Source organism: Monodon monoceros, unplaced genomic scaffold (assembly GCF_005190385.1).
Source record: "Monodon monoceros isolate NGI ecotype Baffin Bay Population unplaced genomic scaffold, NGI_Narwhal_1 Super_Scaffold_21, whole genome shotgun sequence".
NCBI lineage: Eukaryota > Metazoa > Chordata > Mammalia > Artiodactyla > Monodontidae > Monodon > Monodon monoceros.
The window spans coordinates 120,097,592-120,116,678 of NW_021703778.1; the positions used below are offsets into that span (position 1 = coordinate 120,097,592).

The 19,087-nt window shown below is 35.5% G+C and overlaps 1 protein-coding gene across 2 annotated transcripts in view; it reads right to left on the minus strand.

The window, feature by feature from the left end:
• The window catches only part of MIS18BP1 (MIS18 binding protein 1), a 60,229-nt gene that overhangs the window by 15,768 nt on the left and 25,374 nt on the right, over nucleotides 1-19,087 (minus strand). For both annotated transcript variants that reach the window (XM_029238826.1, XM_029238825.1), the window contains exons 8-10: nucleotides 17,639-17,796; nucleotides 13,290-14,154; nucleotides 3,298-3,461 (exon numbers count right to left, since the gene is read on the minus strand). In XM_029238826.1, coding sequence (XP_029094659.1) covers nucleotides 3,298-3,461; nucleotides 13,290-14,154; nucleotides 17,639-17,796 — 1,187 coding nt within the window. The remainder of the gene's footprint in view (nucleotides 1-3,297; nucleotides 3,462-13,289; nucleotides 14,155-17,638; nucleotides 17,797-19,087) is intronic.

Sequence of the window (19,087 nt, forward strand, 5' to 3'; positions counted from 1 at the left end):
AGAGATCACTGAAGAAATCAAAGAGGAAATCAAAAAATACCTAGAGACAAATGATAATGAAAACACAATGATCCAAAACCTATGGGATGCAGCAAAAGCAGTTCTAAGAGGGAAGTTTTATTTATAGCTATACAAGCCTACCTGAAGAAACAAGAAAAATCTCAAACAATCTAACCTTACACCTAAAGGAACTAGAGAAAGAAGAACAAACAAAACCCAAAGTTAGCAGAAGGAAAGAAATCATAAAGATCAGAGCAGAAATAAATGAAATAGAAACAAAGAAAACAACAAAGATCAATAACTCTAAAAGCTGGTTCTTTGAGAAGATAAACAAAATTGATAAACCATTAGCCGGACTCATCAAGAAAAAGGAGAGGACTCAAATCAATAAAACTAGAAATGAAAAAGGAGAAGTTACAACAGACACTGCAGAAATATAAAGCATCCTAAGAGACTACTACAAGCAACTCTATGTCAATAAAATGGACCACCTGGAAGAAATGGACAAATTCTTAGAAAGGTATAACCTTCTAAGACTAAACCAGGAAGAAACAGAAAATATGAACAGACCAATCACAAGTAATGAAATTGAAACTGTGATTAAAAATCTTCCAACAAACAAAAGTCCAGGACCAGATGGCTTCACAGGTGAATTCTATCAAACATTTAGAGAAGAGCTAACACCCATCCTTCTCAGACTCTTCCAAAAAATTGCAGAGGGAGGAACACTCCCAAACTCATTCTATGAGGCCACCATCACCCTGATACCAAAACCAGACAAAGATACTACAAAATAAGAAAATTACAGACCAATATCACTGATGAATATAAATGCAAAAGTCCTCAACAAAATACTAGCAAACAGGATCCAACAACACATTAAAAGGATCATACACCATGATCAAGTGGGATTTATCCCAGGGATGCAAGGATTCTTCAATATACGCAAATCAATGTGATACACCATACTAACAAACTGAAGAATAAAAACCATATGATCATTTCAATAGATGCAGAAAAAAAGCTTTTGACAAAATTCAACACCAATTTATGATAAAAACTTTCCAGAAAGTGGGCATAGAGGGAACCTACCTCAACATAATAAAGGCTATGTGACAAACCCACAGCAAACATCATTCTCAATGGTGAAAAACTGAAAGCATTTCCTCTAAGATCAGGAACAAGACAAGGATGTCCACTCTCGCCACTATTATTCAACATAGTTTTGGAAGTCCTAGCCACGGCCATCAGAGAAGAAAAAGAAATAAAAGGAATACAAATTGGAAAAGAAGAAGTAAAACTGTCACTGTTTGCAGATGACATGATCCTATACATAGAGAATCCTAAAGATGCCACCAGAAAACTACTAGAGCTAATCAATGAATTTGGTAAAGTTGCAGGATACAAAATTAATACACAGAAATCTCTTGCATTCCCGTACACTAATGATGAAAAATCTGAAAGAGAAATTAAGGAAACACTCCCATTTACCACTGCAACAAAAAGAATAAAATACCGAGGAATAAACCTAGTTAGGGAGACAAAAGGCCTGTATGCAGAAAAGTATAAGACACTGATGAAATAAATTAAAGATGATACAAACAGATGGAGAGATATAGCATGTTCTTGGATTGGAAGAATCAATATTGTGAAAATGACTTAACTACCCAAAGCAATCTACAGATTCAATGCAATGCCTATCAAATTACCAATGGCATTTTTCACAGAACTACAACAAAAAAATCTTAAAATTTGTATGGAGGCACAAGACCCCCAATAGCCAAAGCAGTCTTGAGGGGAAAAAACGGAGCTGGAGGAATCAGACTCCCTGACTTCAGACTATACTACAAAGCTACAGTAATCAAGACAATATGGTACTAGCACAAAAACAGAAATGTAGATCAATGGAACAGGACAGAAAGCACAGAGATAAACCCACGCAGCTATGGTCAACTAATCTATGACAAAGGAGGTAAAGGATATACAATGGAGAAAAGACAGCCTCTTCAATAAGTGGTGCTGGGAAAACTGGACAGCTACATGTAAAAGAATGAAATTAGAACACTACCTAACACCATACATAAAAATAAACTCAAAATAGATTAAAGACCTAAATGTAAGACCAGACACTATAAAACTCTCAGAGGAAAACATAGGAAGAACACTCTCTGACATAAATCACAGCAAGATGTTTTTGATCCACCTCTTAGAGTAATGGAAATAAAAACAAAAATAAACAAATGGGACCTAATGAAACTTAAAAGCTTTTGCAAAGTAAAGGAAACTACAAACAAGACGAAAAGAGAACCCTCAGAATGGGAAATATATTTGCAAACGAACCAACGGACAAAGGATTAATCCCCAAAATATATAAACAGCTCATGCAGCTCAATATTAAAGAAACAAACAACCCAATCCAAAAATGGGCAGAAGACCTAAATAGACATTTCTCCAAAGAAGACATACAGATGGCCAAGAAGCACATGAAAAGCTCCTCAACATCACTAATTATTAGAGAAATGCAAATCAAAACTACAATGAGTTATTACCTCACACCAGTTAAAATGGTCATCATCAGAAAATCTACAAACAAATGCTGGAGAGGGTGTGGAGAAAAGGGAACCCTCTTGCACTGTTGGTAGGAATGTAAATTGACACAGCCACTATGGAGAACAGTATGGAGGTTCCTTAAAAAATTTTAAAAAATGAAAAATAGAATTACCACATGACCCAGCAATCCCACTACTGGGTTACCCAGAGGAAACCATAATTCAAAAAGACACATGCATCCCAATGTTCACTGCAGCACTATTTACAATAGCCAGGTCATGGAAGCAACCTAAATGCCCCTCGACAGACAAATGATTAATGAAGATGTGGTACATATATACAATGGAATATTACTCAGCCATAAAAAGGAATGAAATTGGGTCATTTGTAGAGACGTGGATGAATCTACAGACTGTCATACAGAGTGAAGTAAGTCAGAAAGAGAAAAACAAATATCGCATATTAACACATGTATGTGTAACCTAGAAAAATGGTATAGATGAACCGGTTTGCAGGGCAGAAATTGAGACACAGATGTAGAGAACAAACGTATGGACACCAAGGGGGGAAAGCAGTGTCAGGTGGGGGTGGTGGTGTGATGAATTGGGAGATTGGGATTGACATGTATACACTGATGTGTATAAAATGGATGACTAATAAGAACCTGCTGTATAAAAAAATAAATAAAATTCAAAAAAAGAAATCGATACTGAGAACTAGGAAAAAACTATTTCCTACAAAGGTTACCTTTGGGGTTGACTGGCTTTTTCTTGGTGACATGTTTCTGAGATCTTTTTCCTCGGGGATCTTCCATGTATTTCCTCTGGCATTCATGAGCAGATCGAGAACCTACAGCCATAGCCACCTCTGACCAGAAACCAGGTTTGTGCTTTGGAAGAGATGCAAAAGCACTATCGAAGACCAAAAACAGTTAAAGAACAAGCAATTCAACTCAATAAAAAAATAACCTTCTGAAGGCATACTACTAAATCAAGGAGAATTACTGAGCTGAAGGAATTTTATCAAACTCATTCTAGATAACTATTTAGGAAGAAGATAGTATTCTCTCCACTGAATAACCTACTCTAATGCTTAAAATACAAAGATGTAAGTGTACATATCTAGTAGATGCCTTCTATTTTGTTGTAGTCTATTAAACCTGAAAAACCATGCCCAATCTTTCAACATTTTTTTCCTAAGTCCAACTAATCAGTGATTAGATCTTTGGGGGGACTCTAGCATGACTAACTTTTGTACACTGCTGCACAAATCTTACTGGTGCTAACTATATTGGAAGACAAGCTCCTAGTTTCTATATATTCCATGTTACAAACTCTTATTAAAAAGTGTTACGCTTGCTTTCATTCTATTATAATTTATAGAACACAATATTTTAGATATAATACTTAACTGAGGGAAATGAAAATTGAAATAGAAAAAAACTAAGTCAATATAAGGTAGTTCCCCAATTTAACAAACGAGTTTCATTCTAAAATCTCATTGCAAATGATTACAGTAAGTCCCCTACATATGAATGAATTTCGTTCCGAGACTGCATTTTTAAGTCCAATTTGTCGGTAAGTCCAACAAAGTTAGCCTAGGTATCCAACTAACACAATTGGCTATATAGTGCTATACTGTAATACGCTTATATTACTTTTCACACAAATAATACATTAAAAACAAACACAAAAAATAAAAACATTTTTACTCTTACACTAAAGTACCTTGAAAAGTACAGTAGTACCAGCTACATCACCACTGCTTTTATGCTTGCATCCGGACATCCTGGGCTTGAAATAAAGATACTGTACTACTGTACTCGATACAATATTGTACAGTAAAGCACACAAAAGCACAACTACTTGTAAAGGATGCACACACGTGACAGTATACACTAGACATGTGAACTAACTTATGTGACTGGACATGTGAACACATGTTCGCATCTTCAGAAGTTCACAACTTGAAGGTTCAGATGTAGGGGACTTACTGTATTTAGAACCTGGTATACATATTACTGCCCTCCCCCTCCAAGAGATATTATATATTGTGGTTAGGCTGATAGTTCTGCCAGAAAAGATCTATTTAACTCACCAGTTAACCTATGCAGTGTTATGCTGGTAAATTTTTTACAACTAGTTCTCTGGGGTTAAAAAGCCCCAATTTGTAGTGTTTGTCAATTTCGATGTTGTAAATACTCCTATCGTGGATGATTTCAAGTTACCAACATGGAGTAAGAAATGTGCAACAGCACACAATTATAAAGAATTTCCACTACACAGATATGACAGATGTAAAGAACCTCAAGAGCACAGATAATAAAATATAGTAAAATAATTAGGAAGTGATGAGTTTAGAGTTTTAGTTTGTTTCTAATAAATTTATTTAACCTTTAGTTTATATAATTTAATTTTTAATAATGATCATGAAACATTTAATTTGTAAAATTCATGAAAATTTAAGAATCAACTTTTGTGAACAGATATGATCTAACTACAGAATACCACTCGATGCATAAAAGGAGAACAAATACTTATGGGCATTGAACACTTAACAAATGTTCTACTCTTGCATAACTAATCATTCCACATTTGTTCTAAAGCAGAGAACTATAGGGAGGGGGCTCAAGCTTCCCTATCTGTGTACATAGCTAACATTCAAGTCTAGGATTGCCTAAAAGGACTATTTTGTCATAATAAAAATACTTAATGCACTTAATAAGAAATTAGTCTGTAATGAACACATCTTCTCTAGTTAATCCCAGATAATTTAAAAAGGCAAATGTAATCATATCACTCCAGTCCTACTTAAAAATCACTTCGTCATTTTTAAGCATAAAAACCTAAATATGATCTATGTTCTTCCTTGCCTGTCTATTCTCATCCTCTACAGCTCTTCCCTCACTTTCTGTATGCCAGTCATTTTGGCCTTTAGTATTTTTAAATATGCTCTCTTACTTTCTACTTTTACATACACTGTTTTACTTTAAAACGTACTTATCATGAATCTTTGGCCTAAATACTTCTTATTTAACCTTCAAATCTTAGTTCTAGTATCTGCCTAAACTAAGTCAGATTTCCCTGATAAATACTGTCATAAGCTTCTTACAGGGATTATTTGCTAAGTATCTGTCTACCCTACTAGGTTATAAGCATGATGGGGGGGGTACAAAACAGTGGGCTGCAACCAAGAATCACTTAAGGAGCTTATAGCAAAATGCAAGCAAGCAAGTAAAATAAGCGAACAGATTCATAGACTCCATCCCTGAAGATTTCAATACAGTAGGTCTGGAGCAGCAATCCTTTGCATTTTCCAAAAGCTCCTCATGTGATTATTTTGCTTTGAAATCAGCATTAGAATTGCTTTACGTTGTTTGTAAGAAAGAGGCATTACATCTGAGTGGAAAGTAGGAATAGGTGATAACAAGGAATGTTACAGGGAGGAGGTGACATGTGAGATAAAATTTGAAGGATGGATAAAAATATAACAGGTGAAAATAAGGCCATAATATTGGCAAAGAAATGAAGACAAGGAAGAACTACATATGGTTAGGGAATGATAAATAGTTCATATTTATAGAACAGGAAATTTCAAAGAAATAGCTGCAGGTCAAGGCTGTAAAAAACTAGAGAAGCATAAAACCCAAACCCAAACCTGCCATATCTGAATATTTTAATAGTATGCAGTCTAGGCACTTTTTAAACAGTTTAAGTAAAATTGTCTTTTTGGGTATGGTTCTATGAATCTTAACAGATATATAACACAACAGATGGAACAGTTCCATCAGACTGAAAAAAAACTCCCAGTGCTACCCCTCTGTGGTCCACCACTATAACCACTGGAAATCCCTGATCCATTTTCTTTCTTTTTAGTTCTGTCTTCTCCAGAACATGACATAAATGGAATCATATAGTATGTAACCTTTTGGGCTGGCATTTTTCACTCAGCATAATACCTCTGAAATTCATTCAAGTGGTTACAAGTATCAATAGTTCTTCCTTTTTATTACTCAGTAGTCCAATCACTATAAGATCATACCACAATTTCATTTATGAAGAAAGTATCATGAAAATCAGGCAGAGAAATGAGCTACGTAAAACCAAACTGTAACATTGTTTATGAACTTCTGGGCTCACACTGCAAATTTTGATATATTTTCTTTGTTGTTCAGTTCAGAATATCTTCCCTTGAGACTTCCTCTTTGACCCATAGATTATTTATAGGTGTGTTATTTATTTTTCAACCACTTGGAATTTTTTGTTTTCTTTTACGGACTTGTAGTTTAATTCAGTTATGGCCAGAGAACACCCTTTATATAACTTCAGTTATACTCAATTCGTTAAGATTTATTTTATGACCTAGTAAATGTTCTTTCTTAGTGAATAATCCACCTATCCTTAGAAATAATGTGTTTTTTCCCTGTTGGGTACACTATTCCAAAATGTCAGCTAGCACAGTTGGCTGATGGTGTTGTTCATTCAGTTCTTGTATACCCTTACTAATTATCTGTCTACTACTGCCATCAATTACCAAGAGAAGAATACTGAAGTCTCCAACTATGATTGTGGATTTGACTCTTTTCAGTTCAGTACTTTCCTTTTAGTTTTGTCAGATTTTGATTCATGTATTTTGAGGTTTTGTTCTCAGGTGCATACACATTTAGGATTGTTAAGTCTTCCTGGTGAAATGGCACTTCTATCATTTTGTAATGTCCGTCTTTATTCTCAATATTTTCTTCATACTGAAATCTTTGATTAGTATTAGTATAGCCACTCCAGCTATTTATTGAATTTGCATGGTATGTATCTATCCTTTCACTTTTAACTTACCTATGTCCTATTTGAAGTGAGTTTCCTTTATACAACACAGTGGGATCATGTTTTTAAATTCATTCTAACAATCTTTTAAATGGTATTTATATTATTAACATAATTAATGTAATTTATATTATTAACATAATTAATGTAATTGTTTTTCTTTGTTCCTCCTGTTTTCTATTTCCTTTTTCTGCCTTTTTTTTTTAGTATTTTAATTTATCTATTATATGTTTGAAGGTATGTGTAGTTTTTTAGTGGCTGCTCTGGGGTTTACTATATACATACTGAACAGTCAACTTAGAATCAGTATCTTACTGCTTCAAGTAAAATCTTACCATCATATAAGCCTCTTCCTCACTTGTCTTCTGTATCACATTTATAAACACTGAAGAACTCCATCATGCAATGCAATATTTGCCTTAAACCGCTAAACATTTACAAGAACTCAAGAGAAGTCTACTGTATTTACCCAGAGTTGCCATCTGTCTTCCTATTCCTCCATTCCTGATACTGACTGCCTCTTTGCTCTCTCATCTCATTCTGCTATTGAGCCTATCCAGTGAGTTTTTATCTTATTTTTCAGTTCTAAAATTTCCATTTGATCCTTATTTACATTTTCTATTTCTTGCTGAGACATTATAAATTTCTGTTCAAGAATGTTTGCTTTTAGTTCCTGAAGCATTTTTATATACCTGCTTCAGAATCTTGTCAGATAATTCCAACATCTGTGTCAATCCCAGCATTCGCATCTGTTTATTATTTTTTCCATAAGAGTTGAAATTTTCCTGGTTCTTTGTATGCTAAGTAATTTTGGATTATTTCCTAGACATTTTGAATGACAAAACTCTGGGTCTTATATATATTTTATAGAGAATATTAATATTTTTGTTTTAGCAGGCAACCAACCTGGCTGTAACCTGAGCTATAAATTCCAGTCAGTCTTCTGTGGTTGCAGTTTCAGTGTCAGTTCCATTTTTAAAGCTTTGCAGTGTTATTAGGATATACTGCATGTTGGACACTGGGTGGCTGGCCTGGAAACTGCATGGTGGTCTACCATTTAGTTCAGTTCTCAAAGTCTTGGGTATGCTGTTTAGGATCAGATCCACAAATGGGCAACTCAAGGGTGAGCCTAAAAGTTCATAAACAACTTTATAGGGTTGCTTTCCCTAGGTCCTCCCTCTCTGCAGTCTTTGGTTCCCTAGGGTTCCCATTTTTGATTCTCTGGCAGAAACCTGGGGTTTTAGTTACCCAGCTCTGCTGCACACTTTATAAAATTGTATCTTTCTCAGGGCCAAGCAGAGGACAGAAAGAGAAAATTGCAAAATGGTTTGCCCCACCCTTTTGAGACCTCTACCCGAACTGGAGAGGAAGGTTCCGCACTTTCAGAGTTTTAGGTATGTGTGGGCCCCAACTGATGCTGTGATGCTTGCTCCTGCTGCATTGTATGGGTACTGGGTTGTAAGAGAAAGGAGAAAAGAAAAAGAAACAACTGAGAGATTTCCTCTACTGTTTCTGAGTGTTAGTAATCCCCCTTCCTGTTCAAGCCATAACTGAAGGGCTTCTCTTTGAACTCTCTTTGTCTTGCCTCAATGCCCCCTTCCTGGTTTTAGGTGGCCTTGAGTTTAGCTTGGGGGAATATCTAGAGGAAAAACTGGAAATTCACTTCCAGTTTGGTGGTTCTTAAAATTCTAGTCTCCCTCAATCAACCTGTTATTATTTATCTTCCTGAGTCAACAAAAAGCTGTTCCAAGAATTCTGTCCAGGTGTTACAGCTGCATATAAGAAACAGAGCGGAGTATGCGTACTCATCTTACTGGGAACTGGCATTTCTGTAGTCCAGGCACTTAAAAATCTCCTTGCATGATCTGAACATACAGCAAAGGTTGACAACTTTTATTAAAGGAAATAATGGGGGATACAGCTGGAAGGGATAACTGAGGTCAACTATTACTCTCAGTGCAAGGCAGAAGAAATCTTTATATAATTTGAATTTGAGCAAGAATGCAAGTGAAGGTTTTTGATGTGTCAGAACCACAACTACACATTAAGACTAATCTGGAGTTGTACAAAACAGATTACTCAGATGAACAGAATAAAGTAAAAACACAAGGCTACTTACACAGTTCAGGCAAAAGGCATTAAAGGTCTGAAAAAAAGAGTAGTGTTAAGAAAAAGGCTGTACAGGCATATCTTGTTTTATTGCCCTTTGCTTTACTGTGTTTTTTACAGACTGAAGGTTTGTGGCAACCCTGTGTCAAGCAAGACTATTGGTGCCATATTTCCAACAGCATTTGCTCACTTCATGACTCTGTCACATTTGGTAATTCTCACAATATTTCACACTTTTTCATCATTATTATATTTGTTACGTGATCTATGATGCTACTCTTGTATTGTTTGGGGTGCCATGAACTGTGCAAATATAAGACAGTGAATTTAATTGATAAATGTTGTGTGTTCTGACTGCTCCACTGACCAGCCATTCCCATCTCTCTCTCTCTCCTTGAGCCTCCTTATTCTCTGAGGACGCAAGAGTATTGAAATTAGGCCAATTAATAAGCCTACCATGGCCTCTAAATGTTCAAGTGAAAGGAAGAGTTGCAAGTCTCTCACTTTAAATCAAAAGCTAGAAATGATTAAGCTTAGTGAGGAAGGCATGTCAAGAGCTGACACAGGCTGAAAGCTAGGCCTCTTGTGCCAAACAGTAAAGTTGTGAATCCAAAGGAAAAAGTACTTTAAGGAAATTAAAAGTGCTACTCTAGTGAACACACAAATGATAACAAATAGCCTTATTGCTGATATGGAGAAAGTTTAGTGATCTGGATAGAAGATCAAACCAGTCACAAGATTCTTTTAAGCCAAAGTCTAATCTAGAGCAAGGTCCTAACTTTCTTTAATTCTATGAAGGGTGAGAGAGGTGAGGAAGCTTCAGATGAAAAGTCTGAAGCTAGCAGAGGTTGGCTCATGAGGTTTAATGAAAGAAGTGTCTCCATAAAAGTACAAAGTGAAGCAGCAAGTGCTAATGTAAAAGCTGCAGCAAGTTATCCAGAAGCTCTAGCTAAGATCATCAATGAAGGTGGCTACACTACACAACAGATTTTCAATGCAGACAAAACAGTCTTCTATTGGAAGAAGATGCCATCTATGACTTTTCTGGCTAAGGAGGAAAAGTCAATGGCTGGCTTCAAATGACAGGCTGACTCTCTTGATACAGGCTCATGTAGCAGGGGACTTGAAGTTGAAGCCAATGCTTATTTACCATTCTGAAAATTCTAGGGTCCTTAGGTAGATTATGCTAAATCTCCTCTACCTGTGCTCTATAAATGGAACAAAGCCTGGAGGTCAGCACATCTACTTACAACAATGTTTACTGAATCATTTTAAGACCACTGTGTAGAGCTACTGTTCAGAAAGAAAGATTCTTTTCAAAATATTACTGCTCATTTACAGTGTACCTGGTCACCCAAAAGCTCTGATGGAGATGTACAAGATTTATGTTGTTTTCAGCCTGCTAACATAACATCCATTCTGCAGCTTATGAATCAAGGAGTAATTTTGATTTTCAAGTCTTATTATTTAAGAAATATATTTCCTAAGGCTAGAGCTGCCACAGATAGTGATTCCTCTGATGGATCAAAGTAAATTGAAAACCTTCTGGAAAGGATTCACCATTAAAATGCCATTAAGAATATTCGTGATTCATGGGAAGAGGTCTATTAAAATATCAACATTCACAGGAGTTTGGAAGAAGTTGATTCCAACCCTCATGAATGACTTGGAGGAGTTAAAGACTTCAGTGGAAGAAGTCACTGCAGATGTAGTGGAAATAGCGAGAACTAGAATTAGAAGTGGAGCCTAAAGATGTGGCTGAATTGCTACAATCTCATGATAAAACTTGAACTTATGAGGAACTGCTTCTTATGGATGAGCAAAGAAAGTGATTTTATGAGATGAAATCTACTCCTGGTGAAGATGCTGTGAAGACTGTTGAAATGACAACAAAGGATTTAGAATATTACATAAACTTAGCTGATAAAGCAGCAGCAGGGTTTAAGAGGACCGACTCCAATTTTGAAAGAAGTTCTACTGTGGGTAAAATGCTATCAATATCAAGGCAAGACCCTCCAACAGCAAAAGGATTACAACTTGCTGAGGACTCAAATGATTAGCATTTTTAAGCAATAAATTATTTTTTTTAACTAAGGTATATACACTGGTGTTTTTGACATGATGCTATTGCACACTTAAGAGACTACAGTAGAGTGTAAACATATTTTCATATGCACCAGGAAACCAAAAAATTAATGTGACTTTCTTTGTTGAGATATTCACCTTCTTCCAGTAGTCCAGAATTGAACCCACAATATTGCCTAAGTATAGCTGGTAGCTTCTTAATTTTAAAAAAAATTAGATTTAAAAAATTAGATTAAAAATCAATAATAATAAAGAGTTTAAACCTAGTTGACTAGAAAAATTACATATTCAGAAACAGGAATGTCAGGCAAAGTGGACAGGCAGGGGAAAATAAGTTTGGTTTTTGACATATTAAGTTAGCTGTAGGTGAGATTTATGTAGAGATGTCCAGCAGGCAAAGGGAAATACAAACCTAAGTACAAGAATTCAAGACCAGAGGCACAGATTTGGAAGTCCCTTTGCAAAAAGGAAAAGTAGAACTTTGGAATGAAAAGATCACTGAGGAATACACTACTGCTAGAAAGCAAACAGCCAAAACCAAGAAGTCTGAAGAATAAGAAAACCTTCTCTGCCTGAAAATAAGATAGAGAAGGAAAATTTAGGAAATCGAGAAAGGAAGAGTACAGTGGCACAAAGATGCCTTAGGAAGAGAAGGTAGATTTGAAAATGAATTCCAAATGTTATAAAGTTGGGGGTACACAAGAGAATGGAACACTGAATGTGGCGGGTTTCTATGTTATCCTTCCCTCTTTTATCAATCATATCTTCCTTTCTTTCTACTAGATCATTTCCAAGAACATACCATTATACCCTGGCATGAGTCACCTTACAAACAAGCAAGCAAGCAACTAAACATACATGTTCCCTTATCTTCACACTGTCTTCTATGACTATGCATTCTTCTGTTCCCTATCATTGCCAAATTTATTGTGTCATCCATCTAGGTTGTCTTTACTGTCTCATTCACTCTTCATCTCTCAACTATGATCTGGCTTCCAATACTAACTACCACACTACTGAAACTGCTTTTCAAGTCTATGTAGCTAAATCCAATTCTCATCATACCTGATTTATCAAGCAGCACTAATTAAGAAACCTTGGACAAATCACTGAATTTTTGAGACTAATTTCTCTTCTATAAATGAGGGGGAAAAGACTGTACTAAATAATCTACAAATTTGGATTCAAATTTAAGGTTTTATAATAGTAAATTTACTTATAAAATATTCCTTAAAATGTGAAGCTAAGTGAGAGAGCTGCATTTGTCTGTGTTGAAATGGTTTACCCCTGCTTTACTGAGGTATAATTGACAAAAAAACCTGTATATATTTAAAGTGTACATGTGATCATTTGACATACATATACATTGTGAAATGATTACCACAATCAAATTAATGAACACATCTGTCCCCTCACATAGTTACCCTTTTTTAGGGGGGAGGGGGAGGGGACTCTCTTGAAATATTAAATGGGAATGAAAAGAAAAGAGGGTCACTCACTTTCCTCACATGCAGGCTATAGATGGCCATAAAGAACCTAGTTAGAAGTTATCTGTACTCTCCCTCTACTCCCTATATAAATTTCAATTTCTCTCCATCTGTTTTTGGATGACATCTTCCATATTAACAAACAGAAGTCATTAAATCAGCCCATTATTGGAGTTTTTATGTTGTAAACTGTTTTGTGGCCCCTCTAGATATTTCAGAGTCAAATCTGACTACTTACCAACGAAGTTTCTGTAATTCTTTCTTATTCCATTCCTCATCCTGAATTAAACCAGGTAAACATGCTAAGGAATACCTGTTTGTCTTGCCAGATCCCATTGTCTCAATAGCTGGAAGCTCATTGCTAATATCAGATTTCTGAAGATTTTCTTTAGCAGAACATCTAGCTTTCTTTTGTTTCATATGAAGTTCATTTTCACTCTCTTCAGTTTCAGATTCAGACATCACTGGGATTGTCCTTGTTTTCCTTGTGCTTTTTCTCAAGTGAACCACTATTTCTTTGGTATTTCTTGCTCTGGTTTTCTTAACAACCCCAGCTTTCCTTCTAAATTCCTTTCCTTTTTCACTCTCTTCATTAGACAAATCTGATGAGGACTGATGCTTGTAAAATGACACAGTTACTTGATTTTCAGTTTTCTTCAATTTTGATAACCTTGTATTTTTCTTAAAGTCAGAGGTGACTGTTTGTTCCTTTTTAGGACTAGGTATTTTTATTTTCTGGTTGACAGTGAGTAAATCACATTCACTACAATCTTCCTTGTTTTTATTTTTATGACCCACACTATACTCAAATGTACTTTCTAAAGTCTTTGTGGGTTTGCTGATCGGACTTGTAGGTTCATTTAAGTTTGATTTACTTTCTTTCTGATGCTTTCGCGCTGCAAAATCTGTTACTGCTTTAATGGTGCCAAAGGACAGATTATAATTCATGCATTTTTGCTCTATAATTTTTTTAGATTTGAGTGGTGTTACTAAAATATAAGGTTTCTTCTGATTAACAGCCATATATTTTCTTTCTTCGTCTGAGAAAAACTGTTCCCTTGATGTTAGAATATCAACGGATACTTTGGATTCTTCAGTTCTCTCTTTAATTTCATAAGACAAAACCAAAGATCAAAATTTCAAATTAGCTACAAACAAAATATAGAAAAAATATTTCCCAAACAAAATATACTGTTTCTTTCCCCACAAACTCCATTTTAAACACTATCGCCAAATTAATCTTCCTGAAGCACTGGTCTGTTCAGATCACTGCCCCTTCAATTGTAAACATATACTAATTTTTATACCAATCTGTCCATGACGTCTCACAGTCTACTTAGTGTACACAGTTCCTCTGCCTGGTCTTCAATATAGCTCTATCACTCACTGTACCCAAATCTGAATGGTATTTTATGTCTGTTAATCCACTGCTTCTCAACTTTCATTAATGTCATTCACTCTACTTGGAAAGTTTCCTTCACTTACCACCTGCTTCAATTCTCTTCTATAACCTTCTTTATTTCTGTTTTCTAACCCACCTATCCACAAACTTTGTCTTGATTCCCTCAACTGAATGAAAACTCTCCTTCAAATTTCCAGAATACTTTCAAATAATACCATGTTTGACAATGTGCCCTGCATTATAATTAACATACTTATCTTTCAACTGAAAAAAATTCTTAATGGTAAGAATTTCGTCTTCATTTTTGATTTTTTTTTGCTGGAGTTAGTACAGTCTTTCACATACATCGGAGATGCTAAATATTTGTTAAATTTGGAAGTAAAATATTAAGAAGACATAAGGAAAACCACTAGGGTTGCTAAAACCTTACTAGGTATGTAATATATGGAACAGAAGCTATCCTAGTTTAGGAGAGTTAGGAAAACATGGAACTCCATCTGCATGGCCCCATATGCATCCCCAGCGGTGGTCACAGAGATACATTTTTGCTGAATCCCCCAAAACTCCATGAAGCATCATGGGCTAACAACCAAAGCAGAACTTGGGAATCTTTATTATACTGTGTCACTGGTTAAAGAAAGCAAATTAAAATGAGAGAAACTCTCCAATTTGAAACTTAGGAAACCAGAAGCCAAACTAATTTTAGCTTTAAATTATACAATTATAAATATATACAAATTGTAAATCATCACACCAATCATCGTAGTGAAGTACTCCAACAACCTACACATATTATGTGCCATTTTACAAGATGAATGACAAAATGAAAGACTGATGGGTAATACTGAATGCTGGGGAAAAAAGAAGCCTCTAAATTATAGTTCATGGAGAAGTGGCACTAGACAAAAGTAATCAGGAAAGTTTCTACATGATTTCTCAATGGAATCATGTATCTTCATATTATGAAGGAAAAGTTTTCTTCTAATTCCTCATATAAACATGATTCAAATGTTCAACTGGAAATGTGAAAATTTTGAACTTTCTAATTTTGAACAAAACCTTTTTATTCTGAATATTTTTATTCATTTTATTAAATAATTTGAATAAAGATTCAGACCATTCTGGATACTTCAACCTAAGCTGTATGAAGTTAGTAGTGTTAGTATTGTTTCCTCTCTACTTCTTTAAACACTTATAAATGTTCCTCACTTTCATTTCTTTTCAACTAGAAGAAATAAGATAGGAATAAGTGCTATTAAGCTGATGGATTTAACTCAATATGAAATTTTAAACTTGCTAATGTGTAGAGAAAAGGTTCTTTAAATTCTGGTAGGCAGGATTTCAATGAAATTACTCTGAAAATCCACACTTACACAAAACTAAATTATGGTATTAAGTTCATAGAAGTCTGTACTTGAAGATGCACAATGGATGGTACTCCTTGCTCTTGAGATTATTACAGTATGGTGAGGAAGGCTGATATTATAATCATTTACAATATACTGTTAAGTATAATAACAGAGATATATAAAGTACTTTAAGAGCAATACTATAATACATAGATTACAGAACTAAATATACAAAACATTAGGTAAATCATTAAAATACACACACACAATTATATCATCTTAAATTATCATTGGTTGGCACCTTTGCATAACCTCAGTTGTTTAATGTTAGATGTGGGTTTTTTTATATTTCAGTGGTTTTTCTCATGGAAAGTGTAATGATAATGATAATACAAACAATAACAGCATCAAATACCACCACTCAAAATAATGTATGTGACAAGAAGACACTCACTGTCTTAATAGTTTCACAAAACAATGATCTAATGAATCACACTGGAAAAATGATACGTCCAAAACAGAATACAGTAATATCTTCCCCTAAACTGAGCTTCTCAAGGAAAAGCATCTCATTTTATTCATCTCTAAGTTCCTAACAGCTAACATAGATCAAAGTTCATGGAAGATGCTTTAAAAATGTTCGTTGAATGATTTTCCTTTGGACACAGCTGGCATGTAAATTATCAAACTTTAGTCTTTTACATTTGTATTCTCAAATACTTTACCAATAATACTCACAATTTGACTCAAATTCCTGAAAAACAGTACTATAAGTGAAAGGAAGGAGTGGGGGTAGAGAGATGATAAGACCTAAGACTAAAGAAGCCTAATAAATAATTCAAAGTTAGATATACTTTTAGGGATCTTTTAAATTTCAGAGTAAAAAAGTATATAGCAGGTGCTGTAGCCCCAGGACTCCAGAATACTGAAGAGGTCTAGCAAAGACAACAAGCAGTATGCCTAATTCGCGAGAAATAGGATGACTTTTGATAAAATGAAGGATTGAGAAGGAACTGGATCAACAGTTAAGGAGTGAATTTTTGCTAGCTGTATGAAGCAGTCATCCGCATATTTATTCCTTTCTCTGTACTACAAAGGATTAGCATAGTTTCAGTGGGGGTGGGGGACAGGAAATAGGGTATGGTGGGGTGGGGAGTGACATACAGGTACATTTATATCCAGTATGGTGCTATGTTTCTGGCAGAAGCAGTCCTGAACTCTTGAAGTTCTGTAAAACTCTTCATTGTAAGATCAAGGTAGAATTGGCATAAATTTATACAACAGAGTCTAGGAATTTTACTCATTATATTATCTAGAAAGGACTATAAATACTTTTTTTCAGCTTGGGGTTGGGTGGATGTGAGGCAGATTATAGTTTTGGTAGAGTTGACACAGAACAGTTCTGCCAGCTACCTTCATAGCAACGGTCATTCAAAAAGACATGCCATTACCTCCATGAAAGCAAACTGGTTTTGTCTATTAACAGGAATAATAGTTAGTACAAAAATATAGGTATCTGTAATATAGGTCTGAGGTAAGCTGGCAGCCTAAATACCTTGCGTCTAGAAAACTGAAAGAACAATCATTTTTCATTGTTATGTTGATCAGTGTTCTTGGTATTCTAATTAAAAGGTATAATTTAATGAAGTAAGCTGAATGCTGACTACAGGCAGTCTACATTGCAGTTTCTCCTCTTAAGCAGTGAAAAAAACCCAGGAATTTTAGGGCAGTATAAATCAAGAACTCAATACTAAATTCACTGTAAACAATTAAACAGTGTGGAGCTCAGGTAAAAATTTACCACTATACCAACAGAGAAGAAAAGAGCAAACATACCCAAATGATCACAATCAAGGTCATAAGTGGCAGTGGCTCTTTGGAGGACTTCTGTTTTTTTTTCCCCTGCATCATTTTTCATTGATTTTCGAATGTCAGGAACAACCCTTTCAGTCTTCTGTTTTTGTCTGGCCTTTCCTCCTTTCTTTTCACAAGACCTAAAAACAAGTATAGTATTTTTCCTCTAATATTGGTTCTCAAAAAACAAAAACAAAAAACGAAACCCATAAATAATCAATGAAACTCCCTCAGATAAAGCTTTTTTCCCCAGCATATTACCTTTAATCTTACATTATTTAAGCTTTCATGGTTTCTACCCTTTTCCTCCCACAAACAACTTAAGTATAACATCTTAATGACCTCTTAAGTTCTTCTTATCTATGCTCTTGTATTTCCCACTTAAGCTGATATTATAAGAAAATTACAGGACAAATTCTGCCAGTTGTCTGTTCTTGTAAAGTTTATTGAAACACAGCCACATTCATTCTTTTTTTTTTTTACATCTTTATTGGAGTATAATTGCTTTACAATGGTGTGTTAGTTTCTGCTTTATAACAAAGTGAATCAGTTATACATATACATATGTTCCCATATCTCTTCCCTCTTGCATCTCCCTCCCTCTCACCCTCCCTATCCCACCCCTCTAGGTGGTCACAAAGCACCGAGCTGATCTCCCTGTGCTATGCGGCTGCTTCCCACTAGCTATCTATTTTACGTTTGGTAGTGTATATATGTCCATGCCTCTCTCTCGCTTTTCAGTACTATCTATGTTGCTTTTCCACTACAAAGGCAGCGTCGAGTAGCTGTGATAGAGGCAACATACCCATGAAAATACTATCTGCCCCTTTACAGAAAAAAACTGCCAGCCCCAGTTATACCTTATTACATTGTGACATGATTAGTCAACTTACACAACCTATCCCCTATGAGTTTTTAAGGGCAAGAATTAATCAAATTCAGACTTCCCTCATGGTCCAATGGTTAAGAATCCACCTGCCAAGGCAAGGGACACAGGTTCGATCCCTGGTCTGGGAAGCTCCCACATGCCGCACAGCAACTAAGTCCGTGAACCACAACTACTGAGCCCACAAGCTGCAACTACTGAGCCTGCAGGCCACAACTACTGAAGCCCGTGCACTCTACGGCCCGCATGCCGCAACTACTGAGGCTGCATGCTGCAACTACTGAAGCCCATGTGCCTAGAGCCCATGCGCCGCGACTAGAGAAGCCACCACAATGAGAAACCCACGCACCTTAACGAAGAGTAGCCCCCGCTCCCTGCAACTAGAGAAAGCCCACGCACAGCGATGAAAACCCAGCGCAGCCAAAAATTAAAAAAAAAAAGAGTACAAAGAAAACAAACAAACAAACCAAGATTTAAAAAAAAAAAGTAATCAAATTCTTCTTTGTTTTCCCAAGGCTGATACAGTGTCTGCTAAGCAAATGACA